General features: G+C 38.1%; 1 protein-coding gene across 11 annotated transcripts in view; it reads right to left on the reverse strand.

The window, feature by feature from the left end:
* Nucleotides 1–20,950, reverse strand: part of PRKDC (protein kinase, DNA-activated, catalytic polypeptide) — an 86,723-nt gene that overhangs the window by 13,395 nt on the left and 52,378 nt on the right. For 7 of the 11 annotated variants that reach the window (XM_010574379.1, XM_010574380.1, XM_010574382.1 and 4 more), the window contains 17 exons: nt 20,697–20,886; nt 20,103–20,318; nt 18,675–18,787; nt 16,572–16,703; nt 15,244–15,423; nt 11,658–11,866; nt 11,063–11,201; nt 10,290–10,478; nt 9,548–9,772; nt 8,817–8,925; nt 7,991–8,102; nt 6,222–6,408; nt 4,899–5,073; nt 4,621–4,811; nt 2,803–2,983; nt 2,127–2,287; nt 376–587 (listed from right to left, as the gene is read on the reverse strand). In XM_010574379.1, coding sequence (XP_010572681.1) covers nt 376–587; nt 2,127–2,287; nt 2,803–2,983; nt 4,621–4,811; nt 4,899–5,073; nt 6,222–6,408; nt 7,991–8,102; nt 8,817–8,925; nt 9,548–9,772; nt 10,290–10,478; nt 11,063–11,201; nt 11,658–11,866; nt 15,244–15,423; nt 16,572–16,703; nt 18,675–18,787; nt 20,103–20,318; nt 20,697–20,886 — 2,921 coding nt within the window. The remainder of the gene's footprint in view (nt 1–375; nt 588–2,126; nt 2,288–2,802; nt 2,984–4,620; nt 4,812–4,898; nt 5,074–6,221; nt 6,409–7,990; nt 8,103–8,816; nt 8,926–9,547; nt 9,773–10,289; nt 10,479–11,062; nt 11,202–11,657; nt 11,867–15,243; nt 15,424–16,571; nt 16,704–18,674; nt 18,788–20,102; nt 20,319–20,696; nt 20,887–20,950) is intronic. The other 4 variants (XR_774798.1, XR_774799.1, XM_010574386.1 and 1 more) reach the window with 3 other exon arrangements.

Below are 20,950 nucleotides of genomic sequence, written 5' to 3' on the forward strand. Positions count from 1 at the left end.
ATCATGCACCAGATTTCCATTCTACCTCAGCAGAGCAGGAGAAGGAAGAAGAAACTTTGACTACCACAGAATTATGAGGAGAAAGGGGTTGCCTCTTTGTGGTCTTTTTGGTTTATCTTGGAAAAATTCTAACTTCCCACAGCGTGGGGACTGTATGTAATCAACACTTTAGGCCACCAACCTGAGTATGTCTAGTACTAAGAGAGCTTATGTATCTGTTTTCCCTGTGCCTTTAAATGAAAACACAGTGTGCACAAGATTACCCTCTAATGTTTCTCATGCCCCCTAAAGAAGAGTTTGTTTAGGAAAAATAAATAAATATCTCCACTGCTGAATAAAAAACATACAAAAGGGCTACTCTGATTTCAAATTCACCTTTCTACAAACTCTCTGTTCTTACAACCAGTTGCAGTATCTTTGAAACAGTAACTTTCACTGCTGATCATGAAAGGGTAGATGATTGCCTGGGGATAGGTATTTGCGATCTCTTCAACAGTATGTTGCACAGCTACTGCTTCATCCTTGTCAAGTAGTGCCATCATCTGGCTAATCCACCCAATGAACTGCCAACAGGGAACCGAAGAAAGCTGCAAGAACACAGACACTGTTTCAACTTTGGTCCTCCTCGAAAATACCAAACATAGCAAACAAATAAAACTTCTGTGGCCCAGCCTGACTGACAGAAACACATGAAAAGGAAACAGAATGTCAACTAGGTTGCATGAAACATCCCCCAATGAAGCAGAGATTTCATTATTATTATTACTACTACCACCACCACCACCGCTGCCGCTTAATAGGTTTTCCATTATAAAGATCTGCAGTTTGTTGATCAAGGTGAGGCTTTATACTCAAACTTGTGGCTTTTCTGTCTGGATGCAATATTATCATTTTTGATCACCACATGCAAACCACTCAAAACCCTAAAGGGATAGTTCAAATGCCATTTGGTTGAAGTCTTGATATGAGTAAAAAAAGCCAGGAGGGGGAACACTGGAACTCCTGCCACAGTTTTGTCCTTCCTTCAACTTTAAACAGGTTTGGGTTTGCTGACAGATGTTAATTTCAGTAAAGCACTCCCCCCAATATACTTCATGCTCACTTCTCTCCACAAACCATATAACTTTTGAAAGGAGTACTACAATATATTTTCCTGTGATAGCCAGAGGCCAGACTCCAACTCCCTTCCTGCTGTCTTGTCCCTGTCTACCCTTTCTAATAGAGTTTAAGATCAGTTGCCAGTATTTATCTCACAGAAAGACAGAGGAGAGGACAAAGAACTGCCTGGTGAACTCCTTTTCTGGGTGAGATTTGTCCACTGGACCAGGTGTCAGGTTCTGTCTGAATCGGAGTTTCATGTGGCCACACCTTGTGCACCTGAGCCATTTATGCTACTTTCTCAGTTTCTTGGGATAACTAAGCCATGTTTCTGTCTCTCTTGAGTTCTTCCTCCGACAGGGCCTGGGGCTCTGCGAGCACCAGCACAACGACATGGGCTTGAAAAGGCAGGCAGGCCAAGGCAGGAACAGGCGTGAGTCAGAGAGGAGCTCTCAGCTTATCTGTCCCACCACAGCAGGGAAGGCAGCCTGGCTCACGGTATCCTGCTGTGGAATGGCAATGGAGGGACAGGTCGTGGAAGGGAGGAAGTTGTAAATACAAAGGAAGAAGCTGTAGTAATCTCTGAAGTGAATGAAGCAGAACAGGGAGAGGTGGGAGACATGGAAAGTGAGTCTGGAAAAGCTGCTGGCTTCCTGCACACAGGAAACTCAGCCTACAGAAATAAGATACGTTCCTCACCCTAATACTAACCACCTTTATCAGCCCACCTAGATTGTTCTGAAGGGAAAAAAGCCCCACAACATAGTTTTTCTCCAGCAGCTCTCAAACTAATATATGGAATCAGAAAAATGATAAAAAGTTAAACTTTTAAGAAAAAAGTTTCTGTCCATATGAATTAGACTCCGCAAGTTAGAGAAAAGACAAGGAACAATGATGGGATAAAATTTATCTGATTTACCTGAAGCAAAACTTACCAGTCTAACCTCTCTATCCATCCAACCTCCACCCCCACCCTTTAAATTCGATTTATAGCAACATTTACTGCCAGGAAAATGGAAACAACTAACCTCTCGTGTCACTAGACCCAATGTCTCTGCTGGGTATCTCTCAATTATTTGCAGCAGTCTAGGAAATCTCAGCCTGGCTTCTCTGGAGTTCAGTTTTAAAGCTTTTATCATTTTCTCCACCACAATAGCTGGGAATAGCTGCAGATCTGCAGTGTTAATTTCTGCCAAGAGACATTAAACAAGAATTATCAGAAACACCATCACTTGTTCCATGTCTTTGATCATCTGGAACATCCATCTTTACAATTCAGTATTTTTTTTTCAGTGTATTTTGTATTTTTACTTTGTTCTCCTTCCCATCTGTTTGAACTGCACACATCTGCAACACATGTACTCGGGGACTGTAAGGATTAGCTTTATCAGGAAGCTGCATCACTGCTGGTATCTTGCCTGCTTTAAATACAGCACTGCTGTGGTCTGGGAAGGAACAAGGGAAGCATCTGCTGGATATCATGTATTTCTCATAAGTGAGAGGGAGACTACAAGCGATTCACTAGTACCAAAGCTAGCAGTAATAGTGGGGGCAAAAAAGGGAATATAAATACTGTTGAACCAGAGGACAAACTGTTCCATTTAAATTCAAGCTGTGTTACTCACGGAGATCTCTTTGGTATCACAAAAGCTCACGTATCACAGATAAATCCACCACACATGCTTAGGAGAAATCCTGACTAACCAAGCAAGCCTTCTTCTTCCCTGCGCAGATGCTGGTCACAGAAACCGACCAAAGTCATATATGCATCAATAACTCCCATCAGATCTACATGTTCCATGGAGTGGGACTGTACCTCCTCTTCGGACTTCCTTGCAGCACTGCTGAAACATTGAAAAGCCTTCTTATTCAGACCTGCCAATACCTGAAATTCAACCGTAAGAGAAAAAAAAGACATGTTAGCAAGTAGCATTCAACAATTATTTCTGAAACTGGAGCTTGGTTGCAAGTCTTGAGTAGATAAAACTGAATTAGATATTACAAAGCTGATAGAAAAGAAAAAAATAGGCATGTTATTTCTAGCAGTAACTTCCAGAATATTAATTTCCACAATTTTCAGTGGAAAATTTTAACTAATTTTAACTAATTTTAACTTACAATTAGTCTTTGGACATGTTATGTTGAATTTTTGTAACTGAAAAGAAGTTAATTTTACTAGAGTTTTTGCAGTTAACAGAAAACGTTAAAAATGCTATTTTTTCATATTGACATATCTGCAACATCTTCATAACAGCTACACTTAAGAATTTGTGTTAAAAAAGCATGCATCAAACTATTCCAAATCTTATGTCATTACTGTCATATTGATCACACTTTTGTAATGCAGCTCATGCAATGAAGGACTTGACAAGATCCTTTACAACTGAATGTTTATAAATCAAATACATATGTTCTCATATTGCCAACAAACTTACCAACCTGACATTTTAGCTATCGTAGTTATTAAATAATATACAAAATTGCTGCAGAACAAGTTGGGAATTTCAGGTAGGTAGAGGGAAACTGCTAGGGTCACAGTACTGCTTAATACTAAGCTAAAATAAGGCTAAGGTCCTTAATCTTACAGAAATATCTGGTATCCCAGTCTGACTCATCTGACACAGAAGAGCTTTTATGCTCATCTTTTAGGTTTCCTTAAGAAGAATGCTCCTAATAATTAGCTAATAAATGAAGCTTAAGCGTTTGCTCAAGTTTCTACACACCTGAAAATTTAAAATCTTTTTTGCAGGGATCTCTTCTTTATCTGCTTTTCTTTAACAACCAAAAAAACACAAATTAAGAACAATTTTTTGCTATTTTATACTGATATGGATCATATCTAAGGGTCTTCATGGTAGCTTTAGGAATTAATAGAAATAAGTTAGCAGTGGTACTTCAAATTCTTACTCAAAAAATTTGACAGACACGAAGTTAGTGCCACAGCATCTGGGACAAGTGACAGCATATACAATTTCAGATGCAGCACAGTCTGTCACTGTATTCTTTAAGTGTGCACCTCCCCAAAACAGGCAAAGATGACCTGCATATACCCTGTCTTAAAAACCCCTCTCCTCTCTATCACTAAAATTATTTAGATAAAATAAGTGTATCAGTATCATTACCAGTATTATAAAGATATCTTTATGAAATAAGATAGTCTGACAGCATGAAGCTTAGGAACGCCCAGATGAAATAAAGGCATTCTTTGAGGATCATGTTCCCACGACTATGTCTTTCCCCTTCACACAAAAAGCAGGAACAGAGAAACACAAGAACACTCTCCCAATTAAAAAGGCTTCAGTGCTGCAGAACTCCAGGAGAGCAAAAACCAGACAAAACAGCAATCACAGTTTGGTTTTTTTTAATTTATTTTTTCTTCTTCCCCTAGCTGGTGTTCCTGGACGAATCACTGCTAATAGCAGATGGGTTTCACTTTCTCTCTATCTATCCGTATCCATCACTACCTATTGAAGTAGTGATCACAATACTGAAATACCTAAAAGCTTTTCCCCTCTTATTTACCTTTTCAGGACTCTCAAGACTTTCTCCTGATAGTACTGATATTTTTCCAGCCTTTTCTTCTTTGATTTGCTCAAGGCATCTTGGATCCTGACTAAGAGCATTAGCCATTATGTGGTACGTAGTACCCAGAAGAAGATTCTGGTTTCGGAAGGCCATTATGTTCTTGCTAAGATAGTCAGATTTGGTATCTTCTGTTGGAATTCAAAAACAAAGTTGGTAATGTGACAACAAAGCAGCTTTGTATAATAATCAATGTGAAGCAAAGAGAAGGCAGTTACCAAGCAAGCAGATGGCTTTTAACACTGAGAGCACGCGTTCAGGACAACTCTGGTTCCGGCTGCAACTATGCGTAAAGCGGCAATAGGCATAATTCCACCTCACCAGCCAGTCTTCCCTCATTTTGGCTTCTTTGCGTAGGTTTTTCAGAAGCTTCTTGGCAACTGAGAAGCTGTTCTGTATTCAAATTAAGATAGAATGTTCAGATAATGTATCTGAAGAGGAAAGAAAACCTTTCTGCAACCAAATTAAGGGAGGAAGATTTAGGTAACACAAGTAAAGCTATAATAAAATGAAGAGGGGTCCACTGCTTGTTGGGTCTCATATTTAAAACCAGATTTGCACTAATGAAGAAATTTGAAAAAGGAAAAGAGAAGAACAGAGGTTTGACAAACTGAGGAAATTAAAAGCATTCTATCCACATGACTAAACAGGCATTAACTGTTCTGCATTACAAATACACATGGGGAATGTAACTTTGTTTATAATACCATTAAGCAAATCACTTACGTTTGTGTATTGATGCAAAGTTTTATATAAGTAACATTAAAGGAAATCTTATTTTTCATTTACTCCTTTAAGTGTGTATAGTCAACACAGCACTAACTTTCTATCTGGTTATTACAGTGCTCAAAACAAACTCTTGTCACTGATTGCAGATTTCTGCAGCATCTCAGAAGATGAGGGAAACCTTGACTTGCATATTATTCGTCTTGTCTCAAGCTTGAAACACCAAAGGCCCACCATCAAAGAAGGCTATGTTACAGCCATTTTAACTGCCATATCCGAAACAAAATTTTTAAGTCACTTAGCTTTAGTTCTTTATGGAAGTGTTAACCTAAGAGCATTCACAAAAAACCATAACCCCCCCCCCAAATCATAAAATGTTCATCATTGCTGATTGAAATAAATTATATTGATTCAATCTGAATTTGATTTGTTTTCTTGTACAGAAGAGATTATTTGTAAATGAGAAAGCATAATGTTTGGTTGCAAGCACTGCTTCATTTAAAGACTGAAACATTTCAGGTACTTTATTTATCTGCCCTTTAGGGTGTCAGAAACCATCTGTGGATCAAAGGGGCATTCAGGCACATTTCCAGTAATGATAAATTATCATCAAATTTGTAATTAACATTTATCCATTTGTTTTCTTTCACTGGGGAACTGACTTTCTTGAGCTTTCAAAATGTCCTGGACAGCAGGGTCAAAAAGAGACAAGGTCCGCCCTGGGAAAAAGGTGCCCAAGACCACCTAAGAGACTTTTCCAGCTGTACTTCGTATGTATTCTCACAAAACTGGAAGCTATCAGACACTACAGTCACCTGTTTCCTGGCACTTTCTATCATCTTCATTTTCATGTTAAATTTGCAGCTTTTAATCATTGAGTAAATGTCTTCACCCTGCTGATCCACTTCCATTTGGTCATCAGCACTGTATTCATCCACCTCCATACTATCATTGGCCTGATGACAGAGAAGTTTCTCCTGCAGTTTGTCAAGAAAGAAACACCTGCACAATGACAACAGGAGTACAAATCACTCTGGTATGCATCCAATGGAATGAACATTCAGAAGTGTTGATCTGCCCAACAGTAAACAAAGCTAAGAAAAAATGGTAATCTATAGCGATCACCTTTAGCAATGGCTAAAGATAGCCCTCAGTCAGGAAAGTCATAACCAGGGACAGGTTGACCCTGAGAGCATTCTAGAATCTTTTAGAATTGACGAGATTAAGTATTAGAAAACGTCCGTAATAGAGTGGGACTTTTTGTTAGTTTGCTCTTTTAAAATCACAGCTACAACCTCCAAGTTCACCAAGCCGTAACTTGCATTCCAACCTGACAGAAGTACGAACAAACAGGAGTCTCATTTATATAGTGTAACTGCCAGGCTGTATTTTATGTCAACCTGCAATTCAAACATATATCACACGAAACACATGTAAACATTGAAATTTGTGTTGCAGAAAAGACCAGCAACTGTACTCAATTTTTGAAAGGGAACTGCCATGAATCAATGCTAAATCCTTTTCATTCTACAACTAGTCCTATCTAATTTAATAGCATTTCTTACTATGTCGACTGTTATTCAATGCACAGGATAGCACTACAGTTTGGAGTGGAGCTTGGCACACCCTTTGTCACTAATTTAAGATGAGATAAAGGTTTTCTAAAAGCACATAAAAGTGTTTAAGGCACTGACAACTCTTCATGTCATGAATGTTTTGAGACTTTGTAAAGGATTAAAACCATACCAGGTATTCTGCATAATATTTAACTGCAATAAGCTCTTCTGTAGCCATGCTTTCCTGACACCAAGAGGTAATAAAACAAGTTACAGAGCAGAGTGGGTATCAGCAGCGCTGTTGAAGAAGTTGTCCCCCAGGAAAGGTGAAAGAATTTGTAGATTTGCACTGGAAGAATGGATTGGGATGAAGATAGATACCATAGGGAGGACAGAAAACTTTCAAATTCAAAAAAGCATTCCAACTTCTTCGGAGCTAATCCAAAGGAGTCTCTGGAGAGCCTTTGTTCTTTCTAGCAACAGTTGCACAGCAGAAGTCTCTAATTACAGCACTGGTCATTAACTTTCCTATAAACACATGAAGCACTGACAGTGACAGGGCTGGGCTTATTTTGTACACTCCCTAACATTGGAACTGCCTACAAAGTTGGTAAGTATTTTCATTTGTAACAGACAGGCCTTTTGGGTGGTGTTTCACTGAGCTAAATGCAGCTAACCTACTCAATTACAAGTGGATGTGTTTAAGGGCTGCCGAAGTGGGCTAGCTTGCACAGCGCATGTAGTCACTAATGCAAGAAAATGCCTAAATTAACAGTTATGTTTCCCTATCAAAATACAGTTTATCCCCTGGCCATTTCTCAACCTCCTTTTGCTTCTCACAAGTTAGTCACACAAAAACTAATTCTACTGACAGAGCTATTACAACTGCTAAAAAAAAAAAAGTGTCATACACCAGATCAACACTCCCCCCCGGCCCCCCGCTATGAAAACAAGCAGCATTGGAAAAAGCACCTCTCAGAACTCAACAGGCAGACAGAACTAAAGCTAACCCAGGAATGTAATTTTACCGATTTGTAATGATATCATCCCAGATGTTCATAGGATCCATTTTAGCATCTGGATATCTGCTTGTCCAGATTCTGAGAAGTCTCTTAAGGGAAGCCTGTGAAGTTAAGTTACCTAGAAATCAATTAAGAATACTTTAAGTGCATCTAAATCCAAACAGCATGAAAAAGGCCTAAACCAAACATTGCAATTTTTCTGGTTTGAATGTTAAGACTATAAGACAACCCACTTGCATTTCTGGGCTTGCATTAAATACACTACTAGGTGATCATGCTGCTTTTGTTTATTGCTGAAGCACAGGAGATTCAATAAGGACATCAGTGTCAACTGTCACAGGATATCACCACTGGGTAGGTACCTTTCCATACAGGAATATGCTGGAATATAGTGGAACTGTTAACTAAATTTAATATATAATTTGGTGTATGCACATAAATTTGCATTTCATGCCTACCTCAGTAGCTATAAATTACATACCACATCCACCTTTTATCTCTGGTAACCATTATTTGCTACCAAAAGTGACACCCAAAAAAAAAAAAACTTAGTTTAAAACTATTATTTACACTTTTAAAAGAGATACTGAAGTCTTATTTCAACAGCCAGGCTAATAAAACTTTGCAATAGAACACAGAATTATTTTCAAGCCTATCTTACATAACTGCGGTAATTCTTACTGTCAATAAGATAGTAAGAAGTAATTCCAGACATATGCTCCTTCAAACAGGACTTCAGTCCTCTAATTGTGGAAACAGAAATTCAAATTTCAGGAAACCATGATTATTTAACACAATGAAAGGAAAATCGCTTAAGAAAAAAAATCTTTACTTCTCTTGGTCATAAAATTGATGAAATCCTGTATTTCTGTCAAAGCTTGTACAGACTGCAGTTTGGTCATTCGACTTTGATGTAACAAAGTATCAATACTGGAATAGCTCTGAAAAGAAAGGGAGAGATTTCATGTACGGAATTTACAACATGGTTCTAGTCAGTGCTCTACAAACTATATATCTGATGCTGCTATATATTATGGTCTACAGCCCAACCTTTTACAAGTAATTTAATAGCCTGTAATCTGAGAGCAACTCTGCTTTGGACAAGCATAGAGGCATATTCTAGCTGCAATTCCTATCCTAGGTTTTTGGATAGTCCTACAGTCTAATCAAAACTCGGTAATAGAAGGAACTTGTAACCTCTCAATGTAATACTCTCTTTTCAAGTTTGTTCTGGGGACAGGAGGCTTCTGAAAAGTTGAATGAAATAAAACTGCTATTAATCTGCACAAACAATTACTCTGAAAAATTTCTAATGGATGAAATCAGCAAAATAAAACAAATTAAAATGGGAGGATGCACTCCACTGGCTGGCTCACCTCCCATCACTGCAAGCAGTGAATTCAAAGGAAGTTTTGTCATATGATTGGAAATCACCTAGACTTCATTTTATTTGGGCAAGTGTTTCTCTCGAGAGTATAATCTAGCAGCAGTAACAGCAACAACAGTTTCATTGTTCATGAGTTTATACAGAAAAATCGTATCAGAGATAGCAGAGATTGTTACCTGCATGAAGATCTGCATGCCATTGCTAATGTAGTATTTGGCTCTGTCAAAATCATCTTGCAGGATGTAAAGGAGACTAAGCTCTTGGCTGTAATGCATTTCTATAATGGCTTTCTTCTGTTCTGTCTTCATTGCCTCATCAATAAAAGTTAGCAAACTCTGGTCATTTTCCCCGCTGAGCAGTAACTTCAACTTACTGCGTATTATATAGGGCAGATATGTCTCCTACAAGGTGAAAATATAGTCTTTATTTCTAGGAATGGCATATTAGATGATCAATTTTTTATTGTCAGTGGCAGATCAAATATATTTTGAATGGTATTCTTAAATGTTTTCCCTTTAGACAAATTCCAGTTTGCTAAAAAAATCACAACAGCTTGTTCTGATAGGCTCAAGAAGTTGTTAGCAAATCCTATCAGTTTGAAAACCAGTGGTTTGGTAACTCTTAAAACAAAACATGAAACAAATAAAAGTGATAAAAGCAACAAAAACACTGCAAGAAGATGATGATGATGATAAAGCTGGTCCTGTATGATCAGCCATAGATTCAAGGTAAAAATTAAATATTGTAAAAACAGCAGAAGTAATGGCTTCAATTATTTTATATATCAGACTCTCTGCTTATTTCCATAATAAAGTAACCCAAATAATGCAATTGATTTCCACCCACAAATCACATGAACGTAAGACATCCCTGCAGAGATAAAAACAGTGCAGTATCAATGAAGTGATTTCTAAAAACCTGAAAAAATGGATCATTCCATGTTTTGCTTAGGTCTGGAGGTTTTCCACTATCGATATTAACAGTAGCACAATACTCCAGAGACTTCCACTCCGTGAGGTGGTCATAGCATTCCAGAGATGCAAGTTCCCAGAAATCCTTCTCCGCTTCTGTTGGCTCTTCATCTTGCCAGTCTTCTTTAGAGAGTGCCTAGGGAATGAATTTGAGGGGGAGGAAGGTTCTCAGCTCGAATCTGACACTTTTCAATTCTAAGTCACCAGGAACTTAATAATAATTCATTATCTCATAAAAATATCTATTCATTTACCAGAACATGACAGCAATATTAAATGCAGAAAATGCAAGCTAGTCAGTATTTACATATAAATTCATTTCAGGTAGCCATCTTTGGTAAATCTGCGTTTTTAAAGAGCAAAGACTTTAAAAGAGGGTTAAACAGATCCTTCTTCACTTTTACCCACTATAACTCAGATTTTCTTTGCTATGGACACGTGCAGTTTGCTCTCTTGGGATGGTAATGTGCCCATGGTGTTTACTTGTCTGCCTAGGTGATTGTACATGTGAAGCTTTGTAACCAACAGTAAAAAGTATCATGCTTACTGCTCTCTTGTAACTGCTCATCTGCTCCCATGTCTTTACAGACTGAACTATCAATCAAACAAAACACAAGGACATTTTAAACAATATGCTGCCTCTCAAAATGTTTAATATTGGCTTATTAGTTTTAAGTCATAAGAGGTTTATCAAACAAAAAAATCTTGTTGTCATTTTACCTCATCATAATATTTAGCTGCTTCAGCATAATCACTCCTTGCTTCTGCCAACAATGCTTTCTGTGTAATTTCTTTAGTACCAATTTTACCACTGAAAATGCCACGAAGGACATCATAATCCCCAAGAGATCGGTAGAGCCTAGTAAAAACGAAAAGGGAAATCTTTTAATTAGTTGAACAGAGGTATATCAATGCAAACATAAGCAATTTAAAAAAATAATAATTCAATAAGCAGTAATACTACTAGCTTGTAATAGTAAAAAAAAAAAAAAAGATATTTCTTATACAAGATCATAAATACATATTTAACTAGATAATCTTCATCTTGTAGGGTAATACCTGAACTACAAAAACTCTTCAGTTGAAAAATCTATGAACAAGATGTTTTTCAGCAGTCTGATAGCACCATCAGGATGCACAGCTGTTAAGTCTAACTTGTCTAACTGAAAGATAGTAATTAACTGACAAGAAATTAAAAGCATATCTATTTCTAAAAGAGGGAAAGACTAAAAAAAGAAATCCCATAAGCCATAAAGGCAGAGTTCTTCACAAGGCACACCTAAATGGGAGTAAGTTGTCTCAAACAAGAATTTACTTAGCAAGTTCAATCCATCTGATCACATCTGGGGGAAGCTCTGCCCTCCCACGCATCCGCTTGGATGGGGGCTCCTCTGCAGGGGACAGAGCCATCAGGGCGTGCTCCAGAAGAAGGATGCCCACTGGTTGCTGTAAACTTGCAAGGCAGCTTGTGCTCACGTTAGCTGAATCCAGTTCTAGTAGTTCTCTGTGCCGGTAACTCATTTCCTATAAAAGAAAAGAAAACAACAGGTGTCTACTTGGTCTAAAACTATACTGATAGTTATCTTTTACAGATCACCTATTTGGTATCCCTCTTCTTACAGCACAAGCTTCGGAAATAAACTGTTACATCTCCAGAAGTTCCTAACTCTGGGAAAACCAGAGTTTCTTCCTTCTGTGCTGTTGCTCTTCTGACAGAGAACAGTAGAAAATAACCCCTCTACTTCGTCTGTCTCCAGGGCACAGGACAACTCTCCCGACAGAAACTCAGGGGAAGTGGGGGAGAGATAGATGGACACATTCACAGCCTCAGTCTTTCCTTCTCTTTGTTGGCAGTGTGGTGCCTGCTACACAACATCTGCATTTCACTTAACCTATTGAGCGGTGCACTCCTGCCACAAGCCAAAGGCACAACTAACCACAGTTTCTTTTCTGAGCTGGAGGCTTTCTGTCCACACACTTACCCAGTTTTAGCAGACCACAGCTTCCTGCTAGGCTCATTTAGTACTGTACTCATCTAGTCCTGCCTGATTTGAAGACTTGACAATATTTCTAGCAGATCTTTACTGTATTTAACATTAGTCCAACTACAGAATAACATCTTTTTCAGGGATAAACATTCTTGTTTACCTGAAGGTTTTTTAAAATACTTAAATCATTATCCCGAATACAGGTAAATATATCAAGAAAGTAGCAGATGAGTTTATTAAAGCCAGGGTTTTTTTTTTTCACTCAAGAACCCACAGGAAAGTTGCAATAATATCTTAATCAAACAGAAAAAAAAAAAAATCTACAATATGGAAGAGAGATAATATAACTTTCATTACAAGAAACAGTACTGAGTTTTAGAACAAACATTAAGTTTTATTCTTGCATCACAGTATGTTCAAGAACACTAAGTGAAAAAAAATTGCTATTTGGAAATTGCAGCAGGAGACTGTGAGAACAACCAAGCTACAGTTCTTTGATAAATGGCAACCACCACAAAAACTGCAGAATAGGCATCTGACATAAGCAAACTCATTACACTATTTGTGTAGTTGAGACTCTCGCACCAGTAAGTTTGTACTCAATAAAAATCAGAAAAAGAACAGCTTCCTGTACCTTCCTGAGTTACAGACCAGGTGTATCCCAATGAGGAGTTAGCATATGCTTCACTTGCTATTCAGGCAATTTCAACCAGCAGTTTCTATCAAAGCTGTACATGTGTCCCAGACACTCCCACGTACAGGCACACATTCTTTGACTGCCAACTTTTGGGGTTACACCAGGGATTATGCCAGGGACGCAGCGCCCACTGCACAATCTAAAAACTTAAGAATAGCTTTGCTAACATAAGACCAAAGGCCCTTTCTCAGGGATGCCTAGGAGAAAGTGTAAGAACCGTGCAAATATAAAGGTATGTCCAGAGAATTAATACCCTCTGAAACTCATAATTTACAGACATCATCCCACATCAAAGGAGGTATCTTTATTTAGTGCATTTTGGTGACTAGTTGATCACTTACCTTCTGAAAGCAGAGGGAATATTCCCTGCTCTGTATGCAGTGCATTCTGCCTTTACTTGCACCACATGTTCAAAGATTAGGACGAATGGCATCCAAGCTGGCCTGACAGCTGAAATACTTATAAGGCAATTATATGTTCTTCAGAGGCCAGGTATCTCTATGGAGTCTATGTTAACTTTTGTCATGGGGTTAATTTCTTTCTTAGTATTTCAGCTGGTTTTTAATCTCTCCTGAAAGCCAATCCCAGAGCCTCATAGTTAATTTTAAGATTATACCGGTAAACAAAACCAGCTCTTTTTATCACGAAGTTACTCTCCTGATAGGACTTGAACCTGTAGAAGACTAAAAAGTCAAACACCCAGAAGGAAATGGCAGTGAAGTAGGAAGCTTTTCTGAAACAAGCCAATATTTATTATACTGTTGGTATATAGGAAACAGAAGCTGTATTTCCAAATGGCCAAGCCATTAGGACAGCCTTTGTGAGCCAGATGATAGCCTCAACACTGTATGCTCTCGCTCACCCTCTCCCAGCTCCCTCTCTTGATCAATATGAACTCTATTCTCCGTCGGGGAAAAGACTTGCTCTCGCTGTTATGCAGGATGCTCAAATACACAGGCTGAGGCTTGCCTTTGTGCTGCTGTTCTTTTGTTATTGAATGGGAATGGCAATGAGATGCTCTTACCACTCTTACAAAGTCTGTATTTTTGACTAATTTTAACTTACCTATTTTTTGAGTCTTCATTTTATGTCTATTCAGAAAGAAAGTAGCCTAACACAATGGTGTTATTACTAGGGTCTAGCAGACAGCATAATTCAACACAAAGAATAATATCAAGACAGAGAACCATCAAATGCAATGTCAAGAGGGAATATTAACAGACAGCTATTGTGAGATGCTGGCTCAAAAAATACCAAGACAGCCCAGAAAAATCCCCATAGCATTTGACCTTTTATGCAGCTGCACTGAAAAAAAAAGTAAACAAGAAACTACATTTTTTCAGATGCGTAAATACAAGTACTAAGAAGCAAAGTTTGTCACTGTTTAAAAAGCTAGTCCAAACTAGATGTCTCTCCTGTATTACAAATGACATCTATTGTCACAGAGTGTTTAAATTTCCATAACAGAAAAGAAGAAGCCATTAACTGCCACTCAAAAAAAGATTACTTTGAGAGCTACAAATCAGATGCAACATTAAGATCGAATGTTAAAATACAGTGACAAGTATGTAACAGGTGCTTGGACAAGTTTTTTTTTATCTTCCTGAAAATTGGGGTAAAAGATTAAGTTCACAATCTATTCCAGGTCAGTATATTCTCATAGCAGAATGGCTTGTGTTTCCTTTCCAGTGAAATGGCTATGGTGCACCCACTTACTCTTTGGTGGGACTGAGTCCTTCTCTCACTACTGAAAATCCCCAGACAACTACTTCAGGGGACTAATTTGAAAAAATAAGTGAGAGGCTAACAACAAATAGTCTGACAGCTACAGATACCCTCAAGACATTAAAGTATTCCTCAGTAAGTACTTCCTAGAAATAGGAAGATAAGCACGACACCCATGTAACCCTTTCAGTTGTTGTTGTGGCTTTCATTTAAAATCAAGTCTCTTCTTGTTACTGATGCAATTAAAACATTAAAAGGTGACTCAAACTCTACAGATCAGAAATTGCAGAAACCTTGAAAAATCAGTTCAGAGGCATGAATTACCTTGTTCACCTTAACAAGAGCCACTTGAAATATCCATTTGGTTAACAATTCTGTTTCCATCTCTGTCTAAATTTCAGTAACAGTATTTAACCTTCACTACCACTGGGTTTATCATACAGACAAAGACATTACATTCAGTTACTTTCATGCCATAAAGCAGGATTTACCTGGATGCACGCAATGAATGGTGGAAAGTAAGACAGGCTCATACTCAGGAAATTATTGAAGTTGTTCAGCAGCTTCTGGATGATGGCTTTTTTCTCAGAAGGAGTTTTAGATTTTTCTACCTCATGAAAAATTCCACCAAACAAACTGCTGAAAAGCTGCTTGGCAAATGTTGGATCTTTCTGTAAATTACAACAAAAGCAGTAAGGCCACTGAATTTTGCTGTGACACAACAAATAAAATTAAGAAATACGACCCACCTTGTACCTAATCCCTATGTGGACACTCTTTGGGAGTGGAATAATTAGTTTGGCATGCATCACACCTATGCTGGGAATTACTGTACTACCTATTCAAATCCCATCTTAATTCTACATAAAGAAACTCCAAGACAATGTAGATTTCAGGCCAGAGTGTTGGTGGACAGCATGGAATTTGCTATTTTCACATATTCGCAATTCCCACTACAGGAATCAGACATCCAATATCATCTTATAGACACCACTGCCAGTGAAGAGGGTTTCAGGAAAAAACAGAAGACGTCAACGTGTGAGGAGACCCGGACCTAACACTGAGGCAGCTAACACAAAGAGACAGACTGTACAGACAGACAGTTCCATCTGAGATTTAAAGGCATTTTTTCAACCCAGAAACACATCTGTATGTGTAACATAATCCTATGCATTCTGGTCTATCATGGGACTGGAGTTTGGTGTAACTCTTGATCTGATGCTATTCAGATAACTCATGAAGGTGCTACTTCCTCTACATAGAGATAAGGGACCCTCAAAAGAAAGTAAATACAAAGGTAATCAGGAACACTGTGACTTCCCAAACACTGTAAAATGGGACAGATTCAGCCTACAGTTTCTGCTGCTCTTCAGGTAGGAAGAGGAACACTGGATCAGCTTTACTGAGTAGTCTGAGTCCAGTCTTAGTCACAGTAACTTTATTCGTATTTTTACAACTCCACTATGGCCGTATTAAAGAATAAAAATAGCTGTTTTGTTGCTGTACAGTGAGATGTCCTTTGCAATAATGTCTGTAAAGACCACTACCATCTGTTTCTCAAGCAGAGGAATCCAGAGGCAATGGACAGCAGCTGATGTCTCAGGTCCTCCATTTTCAACTCAACTGCTCAGGTGAGGCAAGCTACAAGGCATCTTCTCTCATCACTGCACCAGCCCAGGGGTAGGAGAAACACTCCCTCAAAACAGACTCTTTAAATGCATATCACAGTGGTTGACTTTGAAAGCAGTTGCCTAACTACATGTCATTTTCCCTACACGAACAGAAAACTTCACAAATGACCTTTGAAAAGCAGACAGACCTGGGCAAGGCCCTGCAGAGGGGCAATGAGACTGCAGTATTCAATCTGGATGTCAGGAAGGTCTCCTACTCGGTAACTTCTGTACAAAGTAACCTGGGCATCATGCTTCATCTTCAGCTCAGATTTCATCTCCTGAAATGCATTGCTCATGTTAAAAAAAAAAAATACTACTTAGAAAGACGTGTATCTAGATAAGACAAAATAAGCAAGAGCATTTCTGAAGTATTTTATAAACTTTTGCCATATTTGTTAAACAAATACCTTTTCTATAAAGCTGTAAAATGGTTAAACCCAAAATTATCTTAGTCAATTAAAAACTCCAAAGTCTTGTTCATAGACTTACTTCAGTAATTAACTTTTAATATTAATGCCTTGTAGTTCCTGCTTCCATACAGGTAGTATGTAAGTCATTTTTAAAGAGAATTATTATGACTGACAACTAGTGAGCTGCTATGGTTTAATAAGTTACTGTTTGCCAGCTGAGCCACAGTAGTCCATAATATGATGGTTCTTAGCCTGGCCCAGGTGCAGAGTAAAATGAAGTTCCTAAAGCCAGTGTGTTTTATTTCACACAGTGGGATCGGAAGGGGAAGGAAGAAGGATGAACCTAGTAGAACTGATTCCTAGTAAAATTTAAACCAAACCATAACACTTCTGTAAGCTGCAGTTGTTAAATAGCTGCCCTGCCTTTTGCTGAGGCTTAAAGGAATACATTTAAATTGAATAAGAGCTACTACCAGATATAGACAGAACTTATCTCTTCCTCTGTCTTTCTTCCTTTTCATAGCACTGATATGCTGTAAGGAAATCAGCAGTAAATTTAGAGGTTGGGATTTTATTTTTAACTACTACCACTACCAGTTAAACCAGCAGACAATGGGTGAATATAACCATTGGTAGAGTGGAAGAGGGAAACAGGAGAAAACTTGAAGATTTTTTTTCTCTTCTATAAATCCTTTGTAATTTTGCTGTTTGAGCCCGTTTTTCCTCTGCACAACTTCAAAGGGATGATTTTCAAAAAACTTTCAAGAGAAACATGCTGGGAGAAATTAGGACTGTTAAAGCTATTTCCAAATAGTTTCTTGCTCAGGACCTACTTTTTCCTGTTTTGCCCCATCAGATATAGTATTAATGCAAGCCACCAAGTTCCATTTGTGTTTAAGTGCAACAAATCTCTTGAAAAGTTTAAGAGGTCCTGATAGCATTCATAGCCTCTTCTGGTCTTTTATTGCGGAATATCACAGGGGGTTTTGTTGGTGTATTTTGGACTGTCATACAGAACAGGTATGACAGGTTCTCTCTTGCAGGGTGGGAGGAAATGGTAGCTTTAGCCTGCAAGTAAATATAAATTGGCTAAAATAGGTGTTTGTGTGGTTCTTCCAGATGTAAATTCTGTTTACGGAGTTGTATGCAGCTGCAAAGAATTATAAGAGTGTCTCAAACTGGTAGCTCTCAATCCTGGGTTCCTTTGCTTTTGGTCTAACTGCTATCATTTTTGGACGATAATCTATGTTATTTTTAGTAACATGAACCTCTGAAAAACTGTTACAGAGCTTAAAAATACTTAAACTTATTGTAAGTACCTAACACAACCAGGAAACCCACATAATACTAAGTTTCTGGCCTTGATAAACACTCAGCAAATTATTATTACTGACCTTCCTTCAGGTTAAAAGTACGCAACAATTCTGGTTAGTCCATCAGCTGTATTGCATTTTTTAGTTCACCTTCAGACACTGGATAATGTTCTCCAACTACTTCTGCAGAGCACTATAGCTTCAAGGAGCCTAGTTTCCAGGATGACAACTGTAAAGGAGCTTCCCATTGCCACTGGGGACTCCATCACATAAAATCACTTCATACACATTAAGTGGTAGACTGCAAGCATTATCATCCAGCTCTTTTCTCACTCATGCTAAGTAACATCATTTAACTTTAAGCACACAAATAGCATGATTTCCAAATAAAACCTTCTAAAGCTCTTGAAGTAGGAACAAGTATCTTACACCTACCTTTTCTTCACAGAATTACTTCTAGAGATGAAGTACAAGACTGCAAATGGCATTGGGATTTAAGGTTTTAAACTTATTCGAATTGACAAACCTTTTCTCTCTTCTGTTCAGCCACACCTTTTCTAGCATAAATCAGACTGAGTTTCTCTTGGTCTTTCAAGAACCGTCTTCGCAGTCTTAGAATTTCTGCTCGTTCTTCAATACCTAGGGAACACACGATCATGTCCACAGCTTTTCCTTTCTCAAGCAAACTTCAGATTTAAGGCAAGAGCATCATATAACAACAAACATCACCTTTTTATTTACTAGCTTACCAGCTAGTCTCCTAAGTTTCATATCCAACAACTCAAGGCAAGGCCTTTCAACAAGACAGCAAATTAGAACAAATGAAGGTGTTCTTAGGAGAAGAGGTAATAAGCATTTACATAAAAACTTAAAGCACATGGATGAGGTATAGGGGTCAGACTATTGTACTGGGAAAGACAATAAAATTCATGAACAGATTTGTCCCATATGACAGATTTATTTCAAGCTCTCAAAGGCAAGTATGGCATTTGCACCATATTCCATGAAGTATATAGCTTCCTACATGGAAGAGGTGCTAAATATATTCAAAGATTGGGTAATAAAAATACAGTACTATATTTTTTAAGTCACTATTTCAGAGCTGTCACTGGATCAACTCCTGCTCAGGACAGTCATGGAGAAAGGCAACTTTACAGATTGCTCACTTCAGTCCACTTCCTAGGAAAGAAGAATGAGCTAACTAAAACATACCACTATAACTGGTATTGTCCTGGTAGAAGACCAGGGACTGACTGGAAGGTAGACTGATCCCTCTGTTTCTGTACTTCAGCGTGGTCCATTCAAAACTGCCCTGAAACACCTCTCAGGTATTGAAAAGGTCTATCTTTATAGCCCTCTGCCTGAACTCCTACTCTCATCCTTCCAGTCAAAATTTTAATGACAAAGGAGGCAAGGGTGAAATGGGGAGGAAATGGGGAGAAGGAGCCTAAGCCATTCCAGAACAGTACTGATATTTTTCAGTTATTGACTGGGTGGATGAAGGAGCAGTCTCAGAAAATAGCAGGTAGTTTAATGACAGATTGCAATATGTTGCAGATCATGTCGGCACAGCTGAAATTGTTTGGGAAAAGTATGTTTAAAGAGATCTCTTCTTTAAAGAGAAAAGCAGTTAAATTTAAAACAGAAGGGACAGAACTCTCTGACATTCATGCTACAATTATCTTAGGGAGAGGTAGGAATGCAAAGATCGCATCAGCTGGTTTCTTATCTAGTCAGTTCTTTTGTCTAGCAACATATAGTTTTGCAGTTCCTAGCACAATTCTAGCTTTTGCCACACATTATGTATTGTCACACAGTTCTGAAAACAAAATCTCTCAAATTGAACCTCAGTTAGAATATATCAAAGATAATGGACTGTCAGCCAAATAACTGACAAAGATTGTCTATAAAAATGTCGTATTTACATAGAAATCGCATCATAAGGCTTACAGACCTTTAGTTTTGCTGTCCACCTCATCTCCAGGCAAACCCAACCTTTTTTTCCCGAAATCCGGCCCCACTGGTTTGAAGGTTACTTGTTTAAATTTTTCACTCTGTTTGTTAACCAACAGCATGGATGAAGACAAGGATTCGGAAGATGAAGGAACTGTATACTCTGCTAACGTGTCAATGCTACTTCCAGTTAGCCAATTAAAAGAACTTCTACCACCTGTAAAAAAAAAAAATTGTAAAAAAGCTGTGACATATCCACATATAAATCAACTGAAAACATCTACGAAGCAGGTAATTTTCCTTCCCCAAAAATATAATTCCCCGTGTTTATGGGCAGAACAGATTTCAAGCTGTTAGGTAAGAAACAAACTTCTTTTACATTAGGCAGAACATAAAATACATATGAGACTAATAAAAATGTGATTGGATGTTTTTTCTCATGATGTCAAAACCAAAAAAAAAAAAGCCCTTGAAAACAAAATATTAAATGCATTTACACCTTTACATTAAAAATTCATATGCGACAGAAATGAAGAGAATGAAAACACTCCCATAGCAAAGAAGAAAATTTCAGAAGACACTGGTCTGGACTTACTGACATGCTGTGTAGGTGTAAATTCATATCGCTGTTGGGTAGCCCTTACTCGACCACTGACTGACCCAGAAGCTGAAAAGGATCTTTCTTGTGATAAATTCCTGTGGATACTCTGAGAAGCTTGAGTCTCTACAAACATAGGTGTGAGCACAGTGCTTTGATAACGCCAGCTGGAATTAATTACAAAGTCCTATGAACACAGAAAGATTTTAATAAGAACAGTAAGAATGGAGGCTTTTTGCCTTCCTTCCTTG

Source organism: Haliaeetus leucocephalus, unplaced genomic scaffold (assembly GCF_000737465.1).
Source record: "Haliaeetus leucocephalus isolate CR32 unplaced genomic scaffold, Haliaeetus_leucocephalus-4.0 Scaffold428, whole genome shotgun sequence".
Lineage (NCBI taxonomy): Eukaryota > Metazoa > Chordata > Aves > Accipitriformes > Accipitridae > Haliaeetus > Haliaeetus leucocephalus.